Below are 24,549 nucleotides of genomic sequence, written 5' to 3'. Positions count from 1 at the left end.
TACCGTTCCATTCCTTCTTCCAATGGGGTTTTGGGTTTTTTTAATGGATTCCCATAGAAGAGAAGGCAATAGGAAACTACTCACATTTTCACAAAATCGTTCTCTATCATCTCGGCATGCAAAGTAGAGATGCCGGTCCAGGTGGAAGTCATCCGAAGAGAGTTCAGCTACTCGAAGAATGGCTTTTTTACACTGATCAGAAACCTGAATTCGAGGATCAGTCTCCTCTGCCTCTTTTACCAGGCCTTTTTCCAGGCATGCCACCACCTCTCCTTGCGAGTGGGCATCCTACACGAGAAGAGCAAGACAACATCTGTAACCAACCACTTACGTAATCAAGTGATCTGTGATTCTGGATAAGCATCACATAAATTAAGCAACAAACAAACTGTCTACATATAGACTTACAAAAGTGCAGCCTAAACTGCATTTACATTCATAGGAAGCAACAGTTAATATCTGTACTACTCACACACTTTATACATCACCATCCTGCTGATGGCCACTGTGAAATCCCCCCTTCCAGTGCTCTGGGTTTGTTTTAATGTGACTTAATGAGATTACCACTACTTACTCACACTGCTCAGAGCCGTTTACCAAAATGGCCAAATTATCTTTAATCTGACATAGCTCTCTCCGCACCATGGCAACAGCAAGCAACAGCATCACATTAAGAACATACTTGGGGGAGAGAAAAATCACAGTTCCTCCATGCTGAGACAAGCCTTCAGTTTGGGTGGTGATACTTAGTGATGCTAAAAAGGCCACAAAGGAGCTTTGACCAATGTAGGCTTCTCAACGCTAATTCCTCCATTAAGGGACTAAAAAAAATCCAAAGTATTCAAGAGTAGACGAAGTCTCGGACAAAGCAGTTCTGGCCCAACACTGTACACCACATCCACTGTCCTGCAAGCCTGAAGACAACTTTGGACTACGACCAGCGACTGCCAATACATGTAGAGACCCTGTGCTTTGTATGAAAGCCCGGAAGAGGCAGGGCAACGCTCCATTTAGTTTCCTACCTTCTTTTCATGTGTTTAGAAAGGGAACCGTACCCCCTCTATACCTCCAATTCCTCTAATAAACAAGAACTCTTCTGGAACAGATCTCTCAAGGCTTCTGGCAAGTTTTTCCTGTGAAGACCACCTTACTTTATGCTGCTCTGCTGTGAGAGGATATTGCTACTAAACTTCTATCAGACTATCTGAAGTATACAATAAGGTGTGAATATTTGCATACATCTACCCGGCATTTGCAGTAACCATTTAGGAGCTGTCCCTTCAGCTCGCTCTGTCAAGCAGATTCATCCATTGCTGTTGCAGCAGCATGAGTAAGAGAGCAACCTCCATAAAACATAACAATGACTATGCAAAGCCATGCAACTCTTCCAAATCTTTTTGTTCTGACACGTCTCCTCAGGCAGGCAGCCCTTCTTTCCTGTTTTAACTCTGCTACACTTGGAGCACAAGCAGAATTGGCCAATTAAAGTTGTAAACACAACCCAGAAATATGATCAGTTTAAAAGGGCTAAAAGTACTTTTCTCCTTTAAAAAAGCAAAAAACCCCAAAACCACACACCCCAAAACTCCATATTTTGGTTTGCTCTTTTCTTTGAGTGGGAAACAGCCAATCCCACATGCTGGCCAGATATCAGCATCTTTGAAGAAATATAATTATATATCAACAGTCCCTTTAGGACTGAACCCAAAAGGGATCTGAGGAATACTAGTTAGCAGTACGTTCACCACATTACTTAAAATTGTCATTTATCCATAACCACGCCAAACAAACACTGTTCCGCAAATCCTTGTGGTCAGTCATAGGCAGTAATTACAACTGAGGAGCTGGCAAGCGCAAACGATTAAAAACAACCATTTTAAGTTCCTCTGGCAGTTTTTTGCTCCAGCCTAGGTGAGGTTGCAGCTGGGAGGCAAGGCAGGCCAAGATTACCCTCACTCACCTGCAACCTCCTCTTGCAAGCCAGCAAGGAGGGCACAAGGCAAGCTTTTCCTGCTAGGAAAATCAGAAGTTTCCTGGTTTCTTGCAGCATGGGTCTAGATTCCTGGTCAGTCATACTATATATGAAAGTAAACCTATTTTTAATAGTCTAGTGAAAGCGGATTTCCATATGCTGGATGCTGAATGTTTACTGTTGCATTTCAGAGACACAACATGAAATGACTAATTTATTGCATTACTTCGCAAATACAATTTTTACATTCGGGTAGATCATCTTGCAGTGCTGTTTACTCTGCTGCCCTGTATCAGAGGAATTTTAAAACATATCAGACTTCAAAATAGAAACATGCACAAGTCAACACAGCTACCTCCCGAAAGATGCAGTCCTGCTCTTTTCTCCTACCTCCAAGCATTCACATGCCTTCTTGTGGTGCCATTAGTGTTCCTGCTCCCTGTTCATGCTTAAATGCCTAGCCTGAGCAAATGTAACTAAGCACAGAATATGAGCTCCTGGCAAGGTAAGAGACCACCAGCTTACTGTATCTGTTCCATAGATCAAAAAGGCGTATGAAAATCCAGATCAGGATGCATGCTTGCTGCCATACTGAAGCACAGTGTAACTGATCTCAGTTTTACAGGGCTGTAATTACAGGCTAACACCTACTGTATTTAAGATTGTACAATCTCTTATTGCAGACTGGAGGGGAAAACAAATGCGTGTGTGGCTGCACTCAGTCTTTTTCTAAAGCAGCTGGCCATCAGAAGTTTGACAGGCTCGTTGTAAGAAGGATGGCAGGACAGCTTTGACACACATTTGTGGTACCTGCATCATTTCGCGGCTCTCCGCCATGCAGAGCTGCCTGCTCCCACCTGCATTCCACGTGCCACCAGTCCTGCGGGGCCAGCTCAGCTTCAGAGGCACCAAAGCCGAGGGTTGGCATCCCACAGTGCGAGCTCTCCCAGTCCTGCTCTGGCACTGGCTGCCTGGTGCGTACAAGGTTATAGATGCCTGCTGTAGCTCTGCTGTGGAATGAATCCCAAAGCTTTTCCTCTATCTAAGTTGTCAGAAAGCCTCTACCTTAGAGTTGAAGACCTTTAAGTTCATTCCACAAGTCAGGACTGCCCAAAATTGCTGTGGGGGCTGACAGAGTCCAGGCCTCATTTCTCCAGTGCAACACACTGAAATACAAGAGATTAAATCTAAAAACTACACACGTTTCTCCGAATTGTTGCCTCACCATCACTATCAACCTTAAATGGAGAATTTTAACTGAAAGTTGCAAAGATCTGTTAAACGTCTAGATAATTATCTGGTCTGGAGTGTCCTGAAACTCTGTGTAGTTTTATGGACAGATACAATACTGTCCTATGGCACTTTCAGCCACAGAAAAATGGAAGTTCTAAATGTGCCCAAGCAAACCCCTTCAGCACAACGCTTTGGGAGATTTTAATTCCTATGACCAAAACTCAAACTCCAGGCACATGGCTTTAGGCCAAGACAGTTTTTTAAAAACCTTGTTCTTACTACTCATTTTCATCAGAGATCCTCCCCCCCACTATAGTTTAGGCTTTGCAATTGTTTATTTTTTTGTCATTTTCAGAAGCTCCCCCGGAAGAGACTTTATTCTGTCTGAAACCTGACATGCCTCGCGTTCATGACTGTTCTAGCTGCAGACTTGCAGAGAAGCTAGAAAAGTGACCAGAAAAGAGTCAAGACTAGAAAGGAGCAGCAGGCAGGAGGGTGAAACATAAACCTGTCTTATCAGCACAGCACCTTGCACTGAATGGTCGTGCTGACTTGCTGGAGCCAGAGCAGCCAGGCTATGGAAAACCACCCAGCAGATCTATCACAGAGTTCCAGTTCGGCATTCCACCCGGCTAACCCAGACACCAGGGTTACAGGGATGGCTCTTAGATTAGCTAATTCCCAGTACTTCAGCTGATAGTACACTGCTGTAATACTACACTAAGTAAACAAAGACTGAGCTGAATGTTATAATCTCTTCCCATTTATACTCTTTTCCCCTCTGTGTCCAGTGCTTCTATGCAACTAGGGAAAGAGTGAGAGCAACTGTACTCGAAGCACTTAGGGGTGGGAAAAAAAAAAGCAAGAAAACAATGGTCTCCTAATGTGTCTTTTTTTAGGAACATGAAAAATACTATTATCTGGTAAAGTACTGCAACAGATGTGCAATTGACACTTATGTAGCCTTCATTATGGCAAATAAACAAACTCCAGTTTGGACGTCATGGCTAAATCCAGCACCCGGCCAACTATACACTACCCACTAGTTTGATACAATCCTGGACATTACCGGGATTGGGAAAGCAGCTCATTCTGATAGGTAGCCCAAGAAGGAAAGCTCCATTGCAATTACCAATTTCAATTTCAAATTAGATCCCTATTGCACGAAGACAAAGCAAGCTTTAAATACCAGGAGACCAAATTCGCTATAAAGCACAACAGCCAACTGGAAAGGTGACTGAAACTACTATTGAATATTCCTCCATTACCTGGAAGAAAAACAAAGAAAAAAAAACCCCAACGCCACAACACAGGCATATTACAAAACTTAATGCTTTCCAATGACACACCTACAGTCTTTCTGCTACTTACAGCAAAATGAAGTCTACAGTCAGATCAAGACTTCTAAGCTGTACTTTATTGCTCTTACAGAGCAGAAAGCCAACAAGAAACACGGAAAAGAAAGCACAGAAAACACCACATCAGAAGCAACAAACCCAGCAGGAACACAATTCAATTAGGAAGCAGGAAGCAAGCTAAAACAAAAAGAAGTATAGAAAACAGTTAGCTAGCAGAGGGGCTTCAAGAGGCAGTGTAATTCCAGAATACCTACTAAAGTGCCTTTCACAGTTAAAAATGCCAGTTTATCCCAGTTACTATGATGAAGCTATCATACTGCAATCTACTAGCCACCTGATGTGGATGGAGTTAGTGGTCTAGCAGTGCTTATTTCCATTAAAAAAAAAAAAAGAGAGAGAGAGATGAATCTCTTCCCCCTGTCTTCCTCCTCAGGTGTCCAGGTCCTATTTATTGAATTCACAGTTACACTCAGCCACACAAAAGGGTAATGACTGTTTCTCTACAGGCAACTCTCAGAAGCTACAGCACGGAAATAAAACCTGAACCAGCATCTGATGGGAGTAAATTAGATGAGATTTCTCCAAAGCAGAAAAGGGATAGAACAGAACACCAACAAAAGAAATGCTTGCATAGCCATTTATAGCTGTTTCCATAGCAGTATAAAATACTTCAATTGCTTTAAGTGCCAAGGATGACAGCATAACAAAAGACATCATATGACAGGCTGCGACGCTTTCACAAACCAAGGCAAAATATTCTGGGTTGGGTACCAAGAAAGTGAGGAATATGCATAAACCGCACTAACCTCCCTAAAAGGTTGGTTAGTGACTCGCTTTGCTATCCCACAGAAACCTGGTGACCCAAAGTTTGCATTTGTTTCCCTCTCCCAGATGCCTTGTGACCTTAGTCCCCCCGGCCATCCTGCACCCTTCACCCATCTTAACTTTGTGACCAACACGGTGGGTTACGCAGTTACGCACACAAGCCTGTCAGCACTGGTTTCACCTCTACTAGACAAGATTTGGCTTAGGCTCATGAAATCCATGCTAATGGTAGCACTGAAGGGTACAGAAGTATTTTACTTTTCATTTATTTTAATTTGGTCAGGCCACAGGTAATATGTAGACCTCACACCCAGGACTCCCATATTACACTTCTGATTCTATACAGATCGTTAAAAGCAATTTCTCATTTCATGAGGTCCTTCAGCCCAGTATTAAAAGAGAGCCTTTACTTTGTGGAGAAAGCAAGTTACTCAGCTGTTACTAGTCCAAACCTGTGCTGCCTGCAAGTTCCTCCCACTTCTATGGCTGCTTTCGTTCTTGAAAGCAAGTACTTATTTTTGTGCTTTCTGTTGTTCAGCTAAGTCTTCTGGAATACACGCACTTCAATTTAACACACTATGGATGTGAAGCTGCTTGCAGCAGCTAACAGCTCAAACAACTAGGAAAACTTTTTTTTAACCAAAAAAGTGTATTTTTTTGTTATATCTTTTCACCTCCTCATAAAGAGCTGATTTAAGAGACTAATTCTTAAAAGCGTAAGAGCTATAATTTAAAAAGCACTGTAAAAAGTTGATAGGCCAATTTTAACTTTATCCCTGAACATAAAAACATACTGTAAAAGAAGCCACTCATTCCTGCAGCACTACGTAACTGCTGCATGCATCACCTATGCTGAAGTAGACAGGGAAAGACAGTGCCTTGAAAATAACCCCGCATCTAGTCACCACAAACTGTTCTTTGCATCAACTTCCGCTTAAGTCTCGTATGGCAAAAGAACGTTGATTTAGTAAAACCAGTACAGTATGAGTAAGTCTGTACTACTAAAATATGACACTAGGTAATACGTGCCCTTCAACCGTTTCCGGGTGGGCAGGGGAAAGGGGAAGCGAACAGATAAAAGCTCTGGATCCAGTCTATCAACTACAGCCTGAGAAAGCAGAAAGGGTTATAGCACAGGCCACATCACTTTGATAACCTTCCTGCGTCAGACCCAACCAGACTGTGAAATAAACCTAGCAATAGGTCTGCCTAAATCTATTGTTTGGATTCATCGTATCGAGTCAAGCCTGACAGAGCGTGATCAAAAAGACAACTACCTACCAGATCACCTGTAGTGCAGTAAGGAAAGACAAATGAAAGTCGTCCCTGAATAGCAGTCCCTCATAGAGGAATGAATGCATATTTATTAAAAAGGTACTACACAGAATCAGGACATCACCCTTTTCAGACAGATGAGATATGGCATGTATTTCCTCAGTTGCAAGTAAGACAATAATACTATTGCAGAGTCTCCATATAAGTTTCCTTAAGTGAATGACTTCTACAAACCTACTGACAATCTACATGTTCTCTGGATACCTTTTCTCCAGGTCGAATGCTGCCACATTTCAGGAGATTGATGTCAGCCTTGCAGTCATCCATGAAGCCACAGATCAACCGATAATCGCTGAAGATAATGGCTGTCATTTTAGTGATGTACTGATGGCACTGGTACTCAGTGATGTTGCCTCTGTGATCCACCAAACATGATACCAAGAAGCCTTTACCAACTGGTTCATCTGCACACTCCTTGATCTGTTTTTTTTTTAACAAACAAACAAAAAAGAATAAAAATACAGTGGCTGCAGCTACTGAATTTAACCTTTTTTTAAAAAAAAAAACCCCACCATCCTCAAAGAAACTTGCATCCGTAGCTTCAAAATCTGCTGGCAAAGAAACCCTCTAGGCTTTAGTTTGATTTTCAGCAAGTCAGAATACTTGAAAATATTTCAGAAATGAGAAATACCTCATGTGTACAAGTATCTGAAGAAAGCAAATGCAGCGACCTTGAGGATTATAAACCCTCTTGCTCAATAATCATCTTTCATAATAATCACATTGAACCCCTGCAATCAAGTGGATTTGTAGGAAAAATGCCAGTTTGACAAACCTTTATTTAGAAAACTGAGCATATTATAACATCACTAAATCATACTTGGACCCCCATTAGCCACCCGACCTCGTACAATATAACATTTTGGCTAGAAGTGAGACCGATTCAAAAGTCAACACAGTATTTACTGAACTGTTTATCACTTGCTGGAAGCTGAAAATTACTATAAAGGAAAATCCTCTTCAAATTCATTTTTATCAGGCTCTTATAGGACCTGATTGTTGGTACTAAACCATTTTACTCAGCGGTCTAAAAAAATAAAAATCACGGCTAACAAAAGCTGAAAGCTGTGCAAGGATTGGAAAAGCAGTGTACATGAACAGACAGGTCCCCAGTATAAATCACAGCCTGCACTGCTCAGGGAAGCAGTCAGTACGGCCAAAAACGTCACCTTTGGAAGTAAGAGATGCAGGCAGTTTTGACAGCGTCTTTCCAAACGAAGTGGAAAACATGGTTACTTGTCAGTTAAGGACGCTCCCCAAGGAATCTTGGATAGGAGCAGTGCAATGCCTTGCTCCAAGGAGTACCGAGATTACACACACTCTTTTTAACCCTAGGAAGCCCGTGCTGAAATACTTGCTCAGTGCTGGTGTCCTCTGTTCAGGAGTATGCTGAAAACTGCAGCCATAATGACGCAGAAAGCATGCTTGACAGCCAGACACCAAAAGTTCAGTGGTGACAGTTTTTCAAGCAATAGATCCATGGGTTGACTTTATTACACCAAAGATTTGTTCCTGTACAAATACTGAAGGGCTCATCAATCTAAAGGGAGATCCATGGCAATCAATAATCCAGGCGGGTTCAGATACCAAGCAAGGGCAGCGCTAAGGGAACAGGCAGGGAACCATTTTATCAGTTCTCAAATATCAAGTTGGAATCTTTATACTGGAAATTTTAAAAAATGGAGAGCCATCTCTAGAAAGATATATTCTAATTCAAACAAGGATTAACTCAGGGCATCCTGTGATGGACTCATACAGGTCAGCCTAGACGAATAAAACAGATCTCTCTCTGCCTCAGCTTATGAGGCCATTCCTTTCTATATAACAAATAAAACTTGCAACATTTTAAACACCATTATTTGAAGGCAGATGTAGGCTGGTAGAACATGTTGTATTTAATCTATATAGCTATTAGAAAAACATAGTTACAAAGGTCAACGTAATTGTTATAGATAAGGCATAAAATACATTTTGAAGTGAACACACGTATGATTCATTGCAGGGTGAAAGGGAGAGAGTTGAGCAAGCTTTCTCCGAGAAAGCTGCATCTTTGGTTTGGCTCTACTTCAGCTCAAGTACCGTGAGCCAAACCAGCACACAACAGCAACATGCTGTTTTTGGAAAAGCCTTGCTTTGGAAACAGCCCTAGAGCTCCATGGCCTGAGCCAGTGAACGGCGTAAAAGACCAAGCAATCATGTCATTGCCTGGCCACTTCTGAAACAACCACCACTATCTGGTAGCCAACTATAATTCTAGATTAAAATTATTGCCAGAACTTAGAAAAATCACAACGGTTGAGAAAAAAGTTGATATTTAAATCTGTATTTAGCTGATAAAATTAAAGGTTGACTTTTCAGAATGTACCCAGTTGGGACAGTCACCAATTCCCAAATGACTTTTACTAGAAATTACTCTTCTAGTTGTATTTTGTTCTTAATACAAAGCAATACTTAAAATCAGAGCTCAGTCACCAGCAAGAAAACACCTACCTGTTAGTATGAATTAAAGAAAAATATTAATAGGCTAATATTGTATGTCAGCAGTATATTCCCACTACATACGTTAGTTTTAAAGAGTGTTTTAGGAACACTTTTAAAAATTAGTGGAATAGTTTATGCACCTGCCTCAGTATTATCAGAAGATCAAACACACGAGATGATTGTTACTTATGCAACTTTTTTTTCTTTAAATAAAAACCACTCACCAAATGGCAAAATACCAGCAGTTCATGTTATCATTCACCACAATTATAAGAGGAATACTGGTGGTTAATGTGCAGCTAAAATGCTACGCTCTTCCCACTGCTTTTAGACATCATATCCCAGATTTAGAGGGCATCATTTACAACAATGCCAGACTGTCACTGTACAAAAGTGGTAATTAAACAGACTGTTGTAAGAGCATTTTCAAGAATGTCTTGGTTGTAAAAATTCTGCAGCAGCTATATGACGTAAAACAGAAAAATACAACCTTCCCTATGATTGCAAAAAGTGAGATTTGACAGATTTCGCAGTGTTTGCTTTTGGGAGTTACTGAACTCCAAACACAACGTAACCCTTCGATGCAAGCTGTTTTCCTTCCACTGTTTAATATTCTAGCCTTCTTGCATTAACTATTTTCTTGATCTCTCCCTATACTAAATAATGGTTTCCCACTAATGCTATTCTTAACGCAACTCAGCTGGTGCTGAGAAGGGGAAGCAGAACCCTAGCAGGCCATGAAGAAAAAGCAATTGAGTATCCCTCAACTACACTACTAATTCCCAAACTTTTGGAGCCAGGCTGCTGTTGACATCCTCAGTTTCTCAGATCTTTGTGTGTTCCTCTCAAATGAAAACTTTGTAAAGAATGGGGAACCACATAGGTGGTTCCATCAAAATGTGAGGACTTGGGGAACCAGTCATCTTAAACCCACTCTGAGCACTGACATATTCCTCTTGTCTAATAAGCAAGTCTGCACCACTGAAAGCTACATCTGTGGAAAATAAACCACCAACACAAACTGGGATTGGAGAGACAATCTGCTATTCATACAACTGATTGTCTTTCAAGAAAACCTACTTTAAAAGCCACAAAGGAGCCATCATCTAGAGCAAACTGGATTTTTTTTAAAAAGCAAGTTTATGGGTAGGTGAAGTTACTCTGGCAGATATACAAATGATGTTTTTCAGAGCACGGTTTAATGACTAAATTAAGTCAGCTGAAGCCTGGACTGCTGTGAAGAGCCTTGGTTCCACTGCTTCCCCTGAAGTCTAGCTGAAAACTATCCCCACCAACGAGAAAAAACCTCAGCTCAGCTCCTGCGAGGCTGAGCGCACAGCCTCAAGAGCTCTAGCATGAGCACAAGGAAAGAAATGATTAATCAAGTAATCTTTGAAGCTGGACTGAGATGTGTTGATGCTTGAGATACAGAGGACTAACTCCTAGTGCAACCTAAAAAGAGGAAGTTCCTAACAGAGAGTCCTTGGAGTAATTAAACTTTGACCCATGAAGAAAAAAAAAGTTGATTCATCATTTGATGTCTATGCGCTTATCCTCTCTGCTAGCAAGACACAATCCAAAACCAGCCTTATGCTAAATTCAGTGGAACCCCTGCTACACCAACACTGCTACAATTCTCCAACACTTGATAAAGAGGGGACAAATCCAATCCACAATGGATTTCTCACAAAAGGTCAGGTAAGAGCTGATGGGTTGCTAGCTTATAATTTCTTTCCCCTGCCCCTTTGCCTGGCACCGCTAAGGTAACTGGCTTTTTCCGCAAGGAGATCGAATCAATTATGCCTAGTAATCTGGCATATGAGACTAGAGCTTCCCCAAACCCAAAACGTTATTCGCACACTAATTCACTACCACAAAGAAATGAAAAAAACCTAGTGCCACAACAGCGGCCATGCCTTTCTTCTGGCTTACCTCTGCAATAGTGGACTTGCAGACTTCTCTGGCCACGGATTCAAATTTCGGATCTGTAGTCAGGTTCAGCTTGTAGTTCCACAAGAGCTAGAGAGAGAGCATTTGTAGAAAGGGGGTTTAAGAGCTTCCCATGGAGAAGAACAAATATTTTGCTTCAGAAAAGAATGAAACATCATTTATTCCCCATTTGTATCATCATCTTTCTACAGTGCAACAATCAACGCAAAGTCTCCTTGACAACAACTTTGTCCCTTCACTTCTGCAGTAATTTTCTCATCTTCAACAAATTCACACTGTTAAAAATCTGTCCATAAGGTCATGAGCTGACTCATTAAAAGGAAATATATCTAATGAAGACAGTTTCATAACTGAAAGGATAAAACAATGAAAGCTGTAATTTGCTACCTGCTGCATATTTAGCAACGTCTTTAGCCCACCACACCATTCTGTGCCATGGCTTGTCTGCCTAATGCAAATGATCTAACAAAAACAAAGTCCTCGATATGAGCAGATTTCATGCTGAAAACCTAATAAAAGCCTAGCAAAAAAGGAAGGAGGACAATGCAGCTGGCCCCTCATTCTCTCTCTTCTGTGAGGGGCTGTGACCAGACAACTTTTTGGATGCAGGTATATTTCAAACCTATAGGAGGTTCTCTCTCTTGCTAAGCACAATGATACATTAGACATTAGACTGCAAAACGCCTCAGTAAGGATGACTGTTCTTCTAGGAGCCAGAGATTAGATCCTATAGGAGCCTAGATGCATTTGGTCATTTTGCAAGAATCAATCTTGGGCAAGCCACACTCTGCAGGTATATACACAGCCCAGATGTCCTCCTGAGGCACCATAAAGTAATACAGGGTAAGATAGCAAAACCTCAGCAAAATTAATAGCTGAGATGTTGCTGGAGAAAAACTCTATGAGCGCATCTGCTTTTCTCTACGAACTTAACTTGCATTTAAACATTTTTCATTAACATAAAGATTAAATAGTTTTAAAAATTCCTTTCAAATACTCTGCCTTTGTGACAAAATCAAATTAATATCAAAAAGTTAAAACAGTTTGGTCAAACTTTATTTTGAAGTTTCAGTTGTACACAAAACGCTAAGAAAACACAAAAACATGCTCGTACACAAGGAAAGCAGTTTTACATCATCTCCAAGAGGGTGGAAGCATGCACAGAGAACTAAAAATGGAATCAACACAGCTGCACTGTCTTCCACACCTCCTATCATGGACTTGAGAAAAGTTAAAAAAAAGGAGATGATGGGATCCTAGGGTATTTCAGAGGGAGTAAGAAGTTGTAAATATACAGGTTTAATAGATAAAAGTGAATAAACAGGGAACCTGTCCTCGCAGAGAATGCTGTAAGACCTCTCCCAGCCAGGATCGGAAGGACAAGAATGAGGTCCGACACCATAAGAATACACCTCTACATTTGTAATCTTGAACTTTGGAGAGTCTCGAAATGAGATGTTCTCCAAAGGAACCTTCCCACTGACAGAAGGAAGGTTAAACTTGCAGCTTAAAAATCCAGATTTTAGCATTAGGCAATATTTTCCTAGGAGACGATCAGCAGTTGTACTACCAAAGACTGCAGAGAGAGGCAAAGAAAACGTTTGGACATGAGACGCCTTTCTATGGTCTAGCTTTTGATCACTCCTTCAATTTCTGCCTGGGAAAATGAGACTTTGCCCACACTTCCTATTCCTGAATGGCTTCTACAACCCACAGCAGCCTGACATCTGCCTTGTGGCAGAGACACTGCCATTTAATCCAGCAGAGGAAAGGTCCAACTTTGATTTCTAGAATCCTCAATTTCTTCTTCATTCAGGTAGTTTCTGTTGGCACATTTAAATGTCAGGTAGACAGGTTTTAATTACTGAAGTGTTCTCTTTTTCAAAAAAAGAAATGTCTTAAACAGAAACATGATGTGCCCTTCATCTGATCCAACCCTGCACAACAAAGAATTACAGCTGCCATGAAGTCAGGCAGCGTAGTGCTAAAGGTTAATTTGTAAACACAGTTGGAAATCACTAGTTGTACAGCATGGCTGGGTTTCATTTCTGGAATATATCTTCCAATAATAAACCAAAATACAGCTTCTCAAGCATCTGAAACCAAGATCGTCATTGAGGCATGCACTCGTCTGTGTCCAGGGTTAACCAAACAATTAAGGATCTTGATATGGTGTATTCTAACAGAATGCAAATGAGAGAAGGCAAAGGCAACCTAATACCAACCTTCGCTCTGATGATTTATTTTTTTTTTTTACGAGTCTCAGGATTTGAAGAGTCAGCTTGACAGCCTGAAAACTGGCTAACAGTTTGCTCACTGTTAAACACAGTGCTGAGAGGAAATCTGTTCTAAAACCAGCCAAGTGGTTCAAACTGCCTCTAAATATCACACCCCCACAGCATTTTCCAAGCGAGACTAAGAATTTAGCAGCTGTGAAAGTAATACAGAAGGCTTCAACAGCTGAAATTAAGAGTTTAAATTCAGCACTGCTCACATCTTTCCCAAAAGGAGCACATCATATTACTCCCAGTAATTCACGGGAACCACCCCCCAACTATAAAATAGGAAAGACGTCTGCTATCCTCCTCTGATACAGAAGTACAGTTTATAAAGCTCTTAAATACGTCCCACTCTGAAGTCTCCAGTAAGGCCACAGTGGCTATACTGGGTTAAAGAAGTCACCTTGCGTTCTTCCTCCATAGGCCAGTACAGAAACCCAAATAAGTCCTGATTAATGCCTTTTGCAAACTACCAAACTATGCAAAATACCTAAGGTTGACAAGGGATATAAGGCGCAAATGCCATAGCTAGAGACTGAATAAAACAAAGCTATACTTACGTGATTGCAGTCTGAAGAGATTTCATTATCTGGCTGAAAGGAGAAAAAAGGAGCGTCAGTTCAGTACTGATGTGATGCATTTAATATACAGAAGAGTATACTTATAGGAACTAACATACTGTCAACTCGTTTTCATTGTAAAAAACTATGTGACATAAGCAATAGGAAATTTTTAAAGCTGCATAAAAAGAGTGATGATATCTAAGTACCAAAAAGACTGAAATAACAGGTACTTTAGACACAATGCTGTCTTAACTCTACAGAACATAAATGGCACAAGAATAGCAGCATTTATGTAGATGCTGCAAAAACATAATGAATGCCCTTGTGTTTGGCCCAACTGCCCGAACCAAGAAGGCAAAAAAGCATCTGTGGGAAAACAAAGGTGTGGTAGTAGAGTTTTAAAGAAAAATAAGTTTCATGCATACAATTGAAAGGTTGGACTCACTTCCCTCCCCCAGATCGAAGTGTTCGTATTCCCCATTTGAGAAGCAACATCTTTTCTTTCAGCTGTACATAAAGGGGCCAGTCCAAAGGAGCCCTGAGATTTACATCTTCAACCACAAGAAACCGGTAACATCATCCAATATCCATTCATCATTTCAAAATATTCACCCTATTCTTTATTTTATAGTAATGAAGGTACTGCTATGTCCTCATGACAATCCAGGTGACAAGTCCTAATGCACAACCTCCACCAGACCAGCTGGCGTGTTCAAGAGAAACACTCACGCTCCACAGGGAGCTGCTTTGGAAAGAACTCTGGCTGCAAACCATCCTGTCCTCCTTCCAGCCTGAGTAGCTCTCACAATGGAGAACTCCTTGAAAAACGTTAATCATACAAATCCAGCTCTCATCTCCATAGCAAAACAGCATGGACAAAATCACCTGCCCATCATACCCACAGAAAAACCAACCCTGACTCACAAAGTCTCTGCTTCCACTGATATTTAAGATGCCAGACATGCCTTAAGAGCCACAGACACTCAAAACCACTCAAAGCTTAAAGACATCACACTAACACATTACACCTCAGACATCTGACATAGGAGAACTAGCATTTCATCAGTTTTGGAAGCAAGCAGCCTACATCCCAAAGAGTTTTTCAGTGCAAGCGTTTGCCGCTGCATGACATGTTACACCAACACTTGCACCATTGCTGCTTCGGAGAGCACAAAGACAAGTTTATGGGAAAAAGAGAGCATGGGAAACATTTCCAAGTCCTTAATTACAGCCATTATTAACTAAAGCACTTTTATTCTGTATAGCAGGAAGTGGCAGAAATTACCTCTCCACTTAGAACATAAAAACAAAACGGTACCTGAAGGATCAGAGTAATTAATTGCAGTTTGGTCAGACTGCCACCATCTAAAACCGTATCTCCCAAAGTAATCATAAATTTGAAAATTAGGATATCAACTTTTTTAAAAGGTTAGTAGATGCCTGCTTGTTATCCTCAGACTGCAAAACTGATTCTCACAACTGGAAACTAAGATGACATCCAAATTATACTATTTTAAAGCAGCCTCTAAGACCAACACTATCATGACTTACAAGGTGGGTTTTCCTTAACTTTCTGCACCCATCCTAATCATTCAGCAACAGATGGAGGTTTTAGATTAAGCTAATTTCAAAAGCTGAGAGTCAGAACGCCCTTCACTGAAGGTGCTGTCTCAGTCTTTTAGTCAAGGATAGTTTCTTTATAAAAATATATGGGCTAGCGCTGTAATTCTCCTCTAGAGGACAGGACTTACTAACACATCTGCAAGCAGAAGAATTTGCAAGGGCCAGAGCACACTCTCCCAAAACTCTTCCTGGTTGCTTCAGTTATTTTTGCATCCTCCAACCTAGTAACCTTTGCTTCAGATCCACCAAAGATTAAAGCTCAGTTTTTCTGGAAAGATGAGCCCAGGAAGATAACAGACTGGTTCTCACAGACCTGGGAAGCTTAAACAAGCTTTTCTTGAAATATACAACATTAAAATACCGCACATTGAAATACCAGCCTTCCCTGTGCTCTGCAGCAAACCTCAGCTCTGAGAAATCAAGCTTTATTCTTCTGAGAAGACTAATGGAAGTTAAATGGGACCTTAACTAAGCTTTAGTATTGCATACATTCACAGTTCAGTACTTAAGTATGCAAAAGCATAAGATCTAGCCAATAATACTTTAAATGTGGAACAAGATGACCACCTGCTAGCTAAAAGCTGTGATCCTTTTTCTCTCTTACCATTGCAAGTGTAGGAGAGGTGCGTTCAGTGGCAATGCTGACCTGCTTCTCCCAATTTAAGTGAAGCAAAAGGAGAAAAATAATCCTTTTTATCTGGTGTCTGATAAACTGAAGGGCTGAGTTTGAGGAAGGGGAAGAAAAAAATCTCCCCAGCACAACCCACACCAGTTCTGCCTTTCTAAGGAGACAGCCTGTGGCCCTCTATCCGCTACACCCACCCAAGAAACCTTCCAAACAAGAGCAGTTTCAGAACAATATGCTTGTGTAGTAAGAGTAATGAAAAAAAAAGGTAAGTTTCAAATTACCACTAGGAGAAGTTGAGGAGCAAGAAAAGCTGCATTGTGTCATTCCCACGTGGTGAGCTTGAGGAACACGGATGCTCAGAGACCCTCGGGGCAGGGGGAAGGAGGAGAGCAGCCCAGACCGGCACCACGTGCTAGTCGAGGCATTTTAGGAGAGGAAGCTGACAGCAAGGAGGGGGTTCCACCAATTAGTGAGGGAGAAGGACTCCTCTTACATCTCCTGATTACAGGATTAAAAACAGACTTTACTGAAAGTACATGTGCCTCTGGGCTCACAGAAGCTTTTGCTGTTTAGCAGCTTCGGTGGGAATATATTGCCTCCCTTTGCAGTTCTTTAAAAAGCTCTCCAAACTCCTTCGCGCAACTCACATTCCAGAGTATGAACACCACTTCCTACCTCTCAGGAAAAGCAGAGTTTAGAACAAGTACCAGCTATAAGAAAACCTGAACAGAAAAAGCATTTCCTTCCATTCAACCACATACAACAGACACAAATCATACTGCATTAGTACTGTGAACTCTACAGAGAAATTCAAAGGTTTGTATGAAGCCGTATCACCACCAGACTATGAGGTCATCAACACTGTTGTGTTTAAAAGTGCCTTTTCTCATCCACCAGATCGCAATTCACTGAAACAAGCTGCGACAGCTATCCCTTTCTAAATCCCTCTGCTTCAGCAGCTGTATAAAACTAGGTCAAAACTATACAGCAAATGAGCAACCCACCACCACCAGTCAGGCTCAAGGAAGCACAAGGTGTTGGTGTTTTAGCTTCAGAAACGGACCACCATCATGCTGGTCCCCAGCAATACTTACCTAGTCGTAGCTAAATCATGAACCAGAGTCATGCATCACCATCTAGTGAAGAGCCCACTGCCTGGGGTGCAATTACTGTCACCCCCACCGCTTGAGTCAGAGCCCCTTTCGGCTGCGTATACAAAACAGACTGGATCTGGTCTTATTTCATCACATCCTAAAAAAATAATTCACACCATCGGATTCTGAAAAGCAAGGTAAGAATCCTAATCAACTACTGTGGATGAAACTCAAGGTCTTGGGAGAACTCTCTGCAGGGATTATTTTAATCACCAGCAGCTGCTTGACCTTCTTTCCTTTGCTCCCTTGCAAATGTCATGCAAATAGAAGAGTCTGAAGTCAACTGCACAAGTGCCTTTATTCCCAGATTTTAATCCCTCCTTAGAGCAGAACAGGGGATGACAGCTGACATTTCCACTATTCTTTTAAGGCACGAGTAGCAGCTCACTTGCTGAAAAGGATGGACCAGGCATATCTCAAATACTAACTACGGATAATCTTCAGGCATTGAAGACAACAGACTTTGCACTCGCTCAAGCAAAAACCACCGAGAACCAGCATGGTGCAAAACAGCAAAATAAAAAGGCAATTGGCTTGTGGATGGGAGGAACCCAGTAGATGTTCTCACCCTAAATTCAGGAACAGACTGCAAAAAGATCAAACAAGTCTATTCAGAAAGGATGTTAATTAAAGCGGCTACCTTCCCATGAAAGACAGGGTAGGCAGAAGTCCAGTCAGATTGCCAGTGTTCCCCAGTTCACTGCACTGTCACACGTATGATATACTACCTATACGTGTACATATGGCACATATGGATACACAGTACGGGCAGCTCATGGTTCCCAGCCACAGCGTTGAAGTCTTCCACTCTGACCTAAACAAACACATTTATCACTAATATCTGTAGAGAAACAGTAGAGCAGGCCTGCTGTCCCGGGAACTTCTAACAAGGAGGCTATCAAGCTGATAAAGGGAAAATTGACTTCTTAGCTGTGTCCTTCCCACAGATAACAGCAATCCCTTCACACCAAACACACCCAGCCAGGATAGCAAATTCACAATAAAGCAATTCAATCCACAGGTATCAAGCTAGCTAGACTTATGGCACCAGAAAACAGCACAGGCTAGATGCAAAGCAGCAATCAAGGAGAGATCTGGGGGAGCCACCCTCCTGCAAACCTGATCCCTTCCCGAGGCAACCACTAGAAATGATTCTGCAGAAGAATCTGTGGAAATAAGAGCAGATACAGTAGTCTAGGCAAGAATCAACACAGCTTTTGTAAAAGAAGAAAAACCACACATCACACAACCACCCATGCTTCAAACCTACTGAAACATCCTGGAGTTCTGTGCCAACAAGCATATGGCTACAGTAAACCGTTTTCACACATCTTACAATCCTGAAAGTCATGTGCGATAAAAAAGTTAAAACCAGTGATAATTTAAGTTCAAAACAGATGAGAAGACTTCGTAATTTAATTATACATTTAGTGAGCAATAAAAGTTAAACTTGTTAAGCTGAGCTTGAAATATTCTCTAATGCCAGTGAACTGTTAGTACTAAAAACAAACCCAGTGTTGTCATGTCAGCAAAAAAACCTCTACACTTATCATTCATGCTTTGAAAAAAGCCAGTTTGAAGCGTGCTACTGTGCACATATCATGCACCAAAGTTATCAAGCTCCTAGCTTCCATATACTTTGCTTATTTCACATAAATAATTTTTTCCCCACTTACAAACAGAGCACCAAAGCCTGCAACACCGCAAATCATTTGACTGAATAATTATTTCCACATTGGTTAGGCACTCCTAGTTTATACACACTTAATAATACAAGTTATACACAAACACCTAACAACCACCTCCAAAACATACACAGAACTTTGTGTATGAAGGTCAAATTATCAGGACCAGCAGCAATTTCTTTAGCCAGCTCACACACACAAAGCACAAGTAGCAAATCACCCCAAACATCAAATTCTGCAACCGTGTTTTTCACTGTTTTAACTGAATTCTAGGTTCCACAAACTTTTCCACCTATTCTGACATTTTATATCCTCCATCGGTATGACACCATTAAGACAAGTATGCTCATTCAGAAAAGAGAGCACAAAGCAAGATCAAAAAAACCCAGCACAACATGTTGTGTGTCCTTCTGGCCCAGCAGCCAGGGAAAAAGAAGCCGAGGATGAAGCAGGCCTTGTCCACTCGCACTTTGAAGATCCAGTGTTCAATATCTGCTTCAAACACCACGGAAGTTCAGCAAGTCTTACCCTTTCCTATGCAGCTTTGATAAGAAGCCAATAGAATTTTAGTTATTGTCATGTTTTGCTTCTTTCACATTTGCTTGACACAAAACAAAGTCTTTAGCAGGCTGCGTGCCTTTCCTGCACAGCAGACATCCCTCCCCTGTGCAAACACCATAGGCAGTTAAACAAAAGAAAACGCTGAAGTTTTAATTCTAATGCATCGAAAGTGACCACAGCATGGTGCAATTAAAGGAAACACACCGACTCCATTCACCTAACAAGCCAAATATCTTTGCTGGTTATTGCTTACCAGCAGACCACTTTCTCCCAGCTGGCTGTTCCTGTGCAAAGCGGGAGCTTGGAGGCCACACAGCTGCTCCGTGCTGGAAGTGCCACGCTCTGTGCCAAACAGCTCGCTTGCACAAGCTATTCTTGTCCCTGCTGCTTCAGTCTCCCTGCATGGGGGACTCTCAAGCCCTTAAGCCCTCTTAGCAGGGATCTTTCTCATTTCAATGCTGATCCACACATCAGTGCATGTTCTAACACTCGGCACGATCAAAGCAAATTTGCCCCAGATGTTTCTGTTTGTTCTTCCCTTAGTCCCCTCTTTTCCTCCTCTTGGAGGCTTTCCAGCCAGTCCCGATGCGTTGTGGAGCAAGACAGACCCTGAAATTATGTGTTTGCCGCAGAAGTTTGGCAGCACTGCTACCAGATATATAATGTTTCCCATAACACTCCTCCACAACAGAGCTCTGCTACTAAGCATAGCACCGACACCAAGCTGCAGATCCAGCCAGGTTTCAGGATTTGCTCCTGGAAAGCTCTCTCACAACACTGGCAAAAAGCTTACAGAGACTGAAAAGCATGCAAGGATGCTGGTAGTGTCACAAGAGAGGAGGAAAGGAGAAGGGGAGTTGTTAGAGTCAGGTGAAACCACAGCGGACTACTTAACCGACCTGATATCCCACCGATCGAGGTGGCAGGGAGTCTGCCGTCTTCCTCACCCCTGCCACTGGCTCCAGCTCATGGCAGAGTCCAAAACTCAGCAAATCAACAGAAAAGCTGATCGCCGTTTGAGAGTCTTCTGCCAAGTTAGTACCAATGGGCTTACAGAGGAGTCCCACCAGCACCAGTCAGATTACTGGGAAAGCACAGTGGCATCTCCACCTGCAGCATCAGCCAGCCCATACATCTATTTAAGCTATGCTGAGACAACCTAACTCTCAAACTACCTTCCTGGACGACTCTCGCCTTAACCCCAACCAGAAAGGTCCCAGAATAACTGAAGAGTATTCCAGTAGAGAGGCAAAATCCACAGCATGGGTTTCAGCAGTACTGCACAGCATCTGCTGGGGGATGCAGAGGAGAAATGAGTGAAGAAAGGAATAGAGGCCCCAAATAATTCCAGTGCAACGGCTAATGAAAAAGCTTTTATCAAATATGTTCATCATCTCTTAGTAAGTCAAATTTCATCACTTACAATACAGAGACTTCACATCTTTTGACTCTATGTACTCTATAGTAGCTCAGGTTGAGCTTAACTTTACAGAAAACTTCCAAAAAGCCATGAAGAATTCACAAGCAAGATTCAGTTTTACACAAAATAAAAGGTGGTTGTACATGGCGTGGTAGATGCCCTGTCTCCCAAGAGGAGCACGTTGTCCTAACCATGCTTTGCTCCTCAGAGGACAACGTTTTGGATGCACGTGGCCTGGTACTAGAGAAATCTTTTCTAATTTAGCTTTGCACAGAAGCTAAGAAAAAAGTTCATACCAAAAGCTCTGCGTCCCAAGGCACACCAGAAGCGCAGCACTCAAGCGCAGGTTTCAGAGCAAACACTGCTTACTCATCTCCCCACTCCCACAGCTTAATGAAGTGTTATGCTGCAAAGCAAAGCAATCAGGCTCCGACATTCCCTACTTGCAGGCAGCTTCATTACCCTACCATTGCTCATGTGCTGGATAGTATCTCTAATCATTACCAGGCTCCCCCACCAAGGGCTCTTGCTTCATTCAGCATAACCAGAGAACAATGCTGTAAACACTCAACCAGCCAATATTCATATTTGCCTTTGTTATTCAACGTGTGGGCTCATGACTCCAATTTTCCACACTGAAGGCCATACAGTGCTCCCAAACATCTTTCCCCAGGAGCATTTTCCTCCTGCTCTCTCAACAAGGCACACGTGTCACATCAACCAGGGTGCCTATCCTCACCAAGGCGCAATAAGCATCTCGTGCCCATCGTTCAGGGGCACGAGCAGCGCTGCTTTAATCCTGATGATTTACATTCACACATTCCACCTCTGAACCAAAATAAGATGAGCATCCAAACAGGTGGGAAGCAGACTCAGCTATTTTTAACTCCTGCCAGCTATTCTACTTAGAGGCAATAAAAATCAAATACCTCAAAGAAGCCACTTCAGCCTTAACCACAAACCACAAGAACAACAATTTTATTTTGAAGTCTTCCCTCCTTCTTTCAGGACAGTGGCGAGAGACCTCCTCTTTCCCCGCATCTGCTCCGATTTTTTAAGGATAGAGACAAAATAAACCTGGAGTTACCTTTATCACAGCTGTCAGTATTTCAGATCAGAGCAATGGAGGCACAATCACATTTAACATCAGTACTTTCAAAAAGTGCTGGACATTACGCATGGATAAACAGGCCTGCAAAAGTTCTTGCACAACACCCAGCACTAGTCCCTCGCTGTTACAAGAAAAGGACTATTTTAGCTTTCCGTGTGGCTTATGTCCTCCTGAATTCCCACGCAATACTCAGCATCTCTTTTGTTACCTCGCAATGCCAAAGGGGGGGGCAGGATGTACCAAGGGACCCCACATGCCAGCTTTTACCTGGCTATTACCCTGTGCTATTACCTGGCTATTACCAGTGCTATTACCCTGCAAGAGATTTCCTGAAAGCACAGTGTCTCCTGGACCTTGGCTGTCAGTCCAACTACCTTCCTGAGAGATGAAGTGCGATGGGGAAGCCTCCCTCAAAAGCAAGAGCAGCCTTAGCACAGGCAGCATTCAGCCACTTCTAACAGCTGGACTGGAAATAAAACACTGGAATTTTCTTCAGAAGATCTGCGGGGCCCCAACACATCACTCGCTTCTTCCCTGCAGAAAGAGGCAGGTGAAGAATGAGAGCCCTGAACCTGGCAACTCCCTGCTGCTAAAATAAACCATTTCAGTTGTTCTCACGCTTCAGCATTAACCACAATCACCGACTTTATCATCCCCTGTATGTGTCAATTTTACCACAGTACTATTCAAAACATGAAAAAACACCTACGACAAATGCTCAACGACCATGCCCAGCCAACACCCTCTCCTCAGCTGCGTCCATGCTCTCTTTCTTCATTACAACACTCACAAGCTCACTGAAAAAGCTGTAGGTACTGCACAGCGGCCGTGAAAACCCGATGGTGACCCGAGGCTAGGGTGACAGCAATTAAAACACTGTTAGGACACATTCCAACATAAGTTCATTATATCAAACATAACACGGGAGCCAAGAAGAGCCATGCTGTACACAAGCTCTTGACTTGACATCACTTACAAGGGCCAGAAGTCTGGATCTGAAAATACTTCAAGAGATCTGCCTATGTCAGAAAAAAGCTGGACTTGCTATGTTATTCATTCTCTAATTCTCCCAAAGAAACTTCTCTGTTGAAAACTTTCTGGTTATTCAAAATAGCACGTCCTGTTACACTAGAGAGGCAAAAGTCACACAGAGAGGCTATTATAAGTTCACTTAAGGAACAGCACTGCCTTTGTACACAGTGGGAATACGTGCAAATAAGCACAAAGTGTTAACGCATATTAAGGTCTACAGCACAGCCCACAACGGCAGCTTGCAAGCAGCATCACTCTGACAAGAGAATTAGGACACTGCCTTGGCAGGCCAGAGGACTTCTCCTGCTCTGTATGAGCTTCCCCCACGAGATCTGTTTTGCTGGATTCTCACCATCACCCGCTGAACTCAGCAGGAAAAGCCTGTAGGCTATTTTTAGGGAGTCCTAGAAACAGCACGGTGCCCTGCTTCCATTTCGAGTCCCTCCCATACGGGAAGGGCTGCCCATGAGATGCACGTCCAAAATAACCCCTGCTCCCTACGCTACCCTGTGCTTCAGAAGGCAGTATTGAGCTGTGCTTCCCAAATAACAGCTAACAATCTACCACCAATTTTATGTCCTTTATAAAAAACAATTAGAAGGGACTCAACAGTAAGTTTCAAAACTTTAACGTGGCCGGGTAGGGCATCCATCCTATTACACTCACAATTAAACAGCTCTAGTTATCTGTTTTGCAGTTCTCCTCCGAAGCATGAATTATGGTTAAATGCAATCTGGGTCAGCCAAAAAACACCAGTCAGGATAAGCCAACCGAAGCCTTAGTCACAAAGAGGTACCCACCACTAACCACTCTGACCAAGAAACTGAAGAAATCCAAGTGAGCGCAAGCAGTCAGAAGTCGAGTCCTCTCTCCTCACGCACTTGAGAACCGAAACAACCACCGAGTCCATCTGATGGATGGTACCGTCAAGCAACAAGACTGGGCAAGATGCACCAAATTCAAAATTCACAAGGATGCTGGTGAAATCATGTCACAGGACTGCTGTGTGACAGGGGACCCACGGTGGGTGCTTCTGCTCTTGAAGCCATCAATACACAGCTCAGGAACCTGCTAACACACTGCCACGGCAAACCTTTCCTTTCCTCCTCTGGGAACTCATCACTGACTTCTGACAAACAAGCCTTTTCCGCATGTGTGGACGAAATAGGTTCTCAATTACAACTGCATTCACTTCAATACCTTGAAGCTGAGGCACTGAATAGGAACTGAAAAAAAGAATCATTTTTTCTAATCATTAGAAAGAAAAAACCATAATCACTTATTCTCAAGTCTCAAAGGTTATAATGACCAGGAAAGCTAGACTGAGGTATTAACCATT

The 24,549-nt window shown here is 42.3% G+C and overlaps 1 protein-coding gene across 1 annotated transcript in view; it reads right to left on the bottom strand.

Annotated features, from left to right (window-relative positions):
• GLG1 (golgi glycoprotein 1) overlaps window positions 1-24,549 on the bottom strand; it is an 88,260-nt gene that overhangs the window by 34,507 nt on the left and 29,204 nt on the right. The window contains exons 2-5 of the mRNA XM_050903724.1: window positions 13,994-14,026; window positions 11,137-11,223; window positions 6,928-7,143; window positions 85-288 (exon numbers count right to left, since the gene is read on the bottom strand). Coding sequence (XP_050759681.1) covers window positions 85-288; window positions 6,928-7,143; window positions 11,137-11,223; window positions 13,994-14,026 — 540 coding nt within the window. The remainder of the gene's footprint in view (window positions 1-84; window positions 289-6,927; window positions 7,144-11,136; window positions 11,224-13,993; window positions 14,027-24,549) is intronic.

The sequence above is a fragment of the Gymnogyps californianus genome, chromosome 12, assembly GCF_018139145.2.
Source record: "Gymnogyps californianus isolate 813 chromosome 12, ASM1813914v2, whole genome shotgun sequence".
Taxonomy (NCBI): Eukaryota; Metazoa; Chordata; class Aves; order Accipitriformes; family Cathartidae; genus Gymnogyps; species Gymnogyps californianus.
Note: the sequence above shows the minus strand (reverse complement) of the source record. Positions and strands in the feature narration are given on the sequence as shown.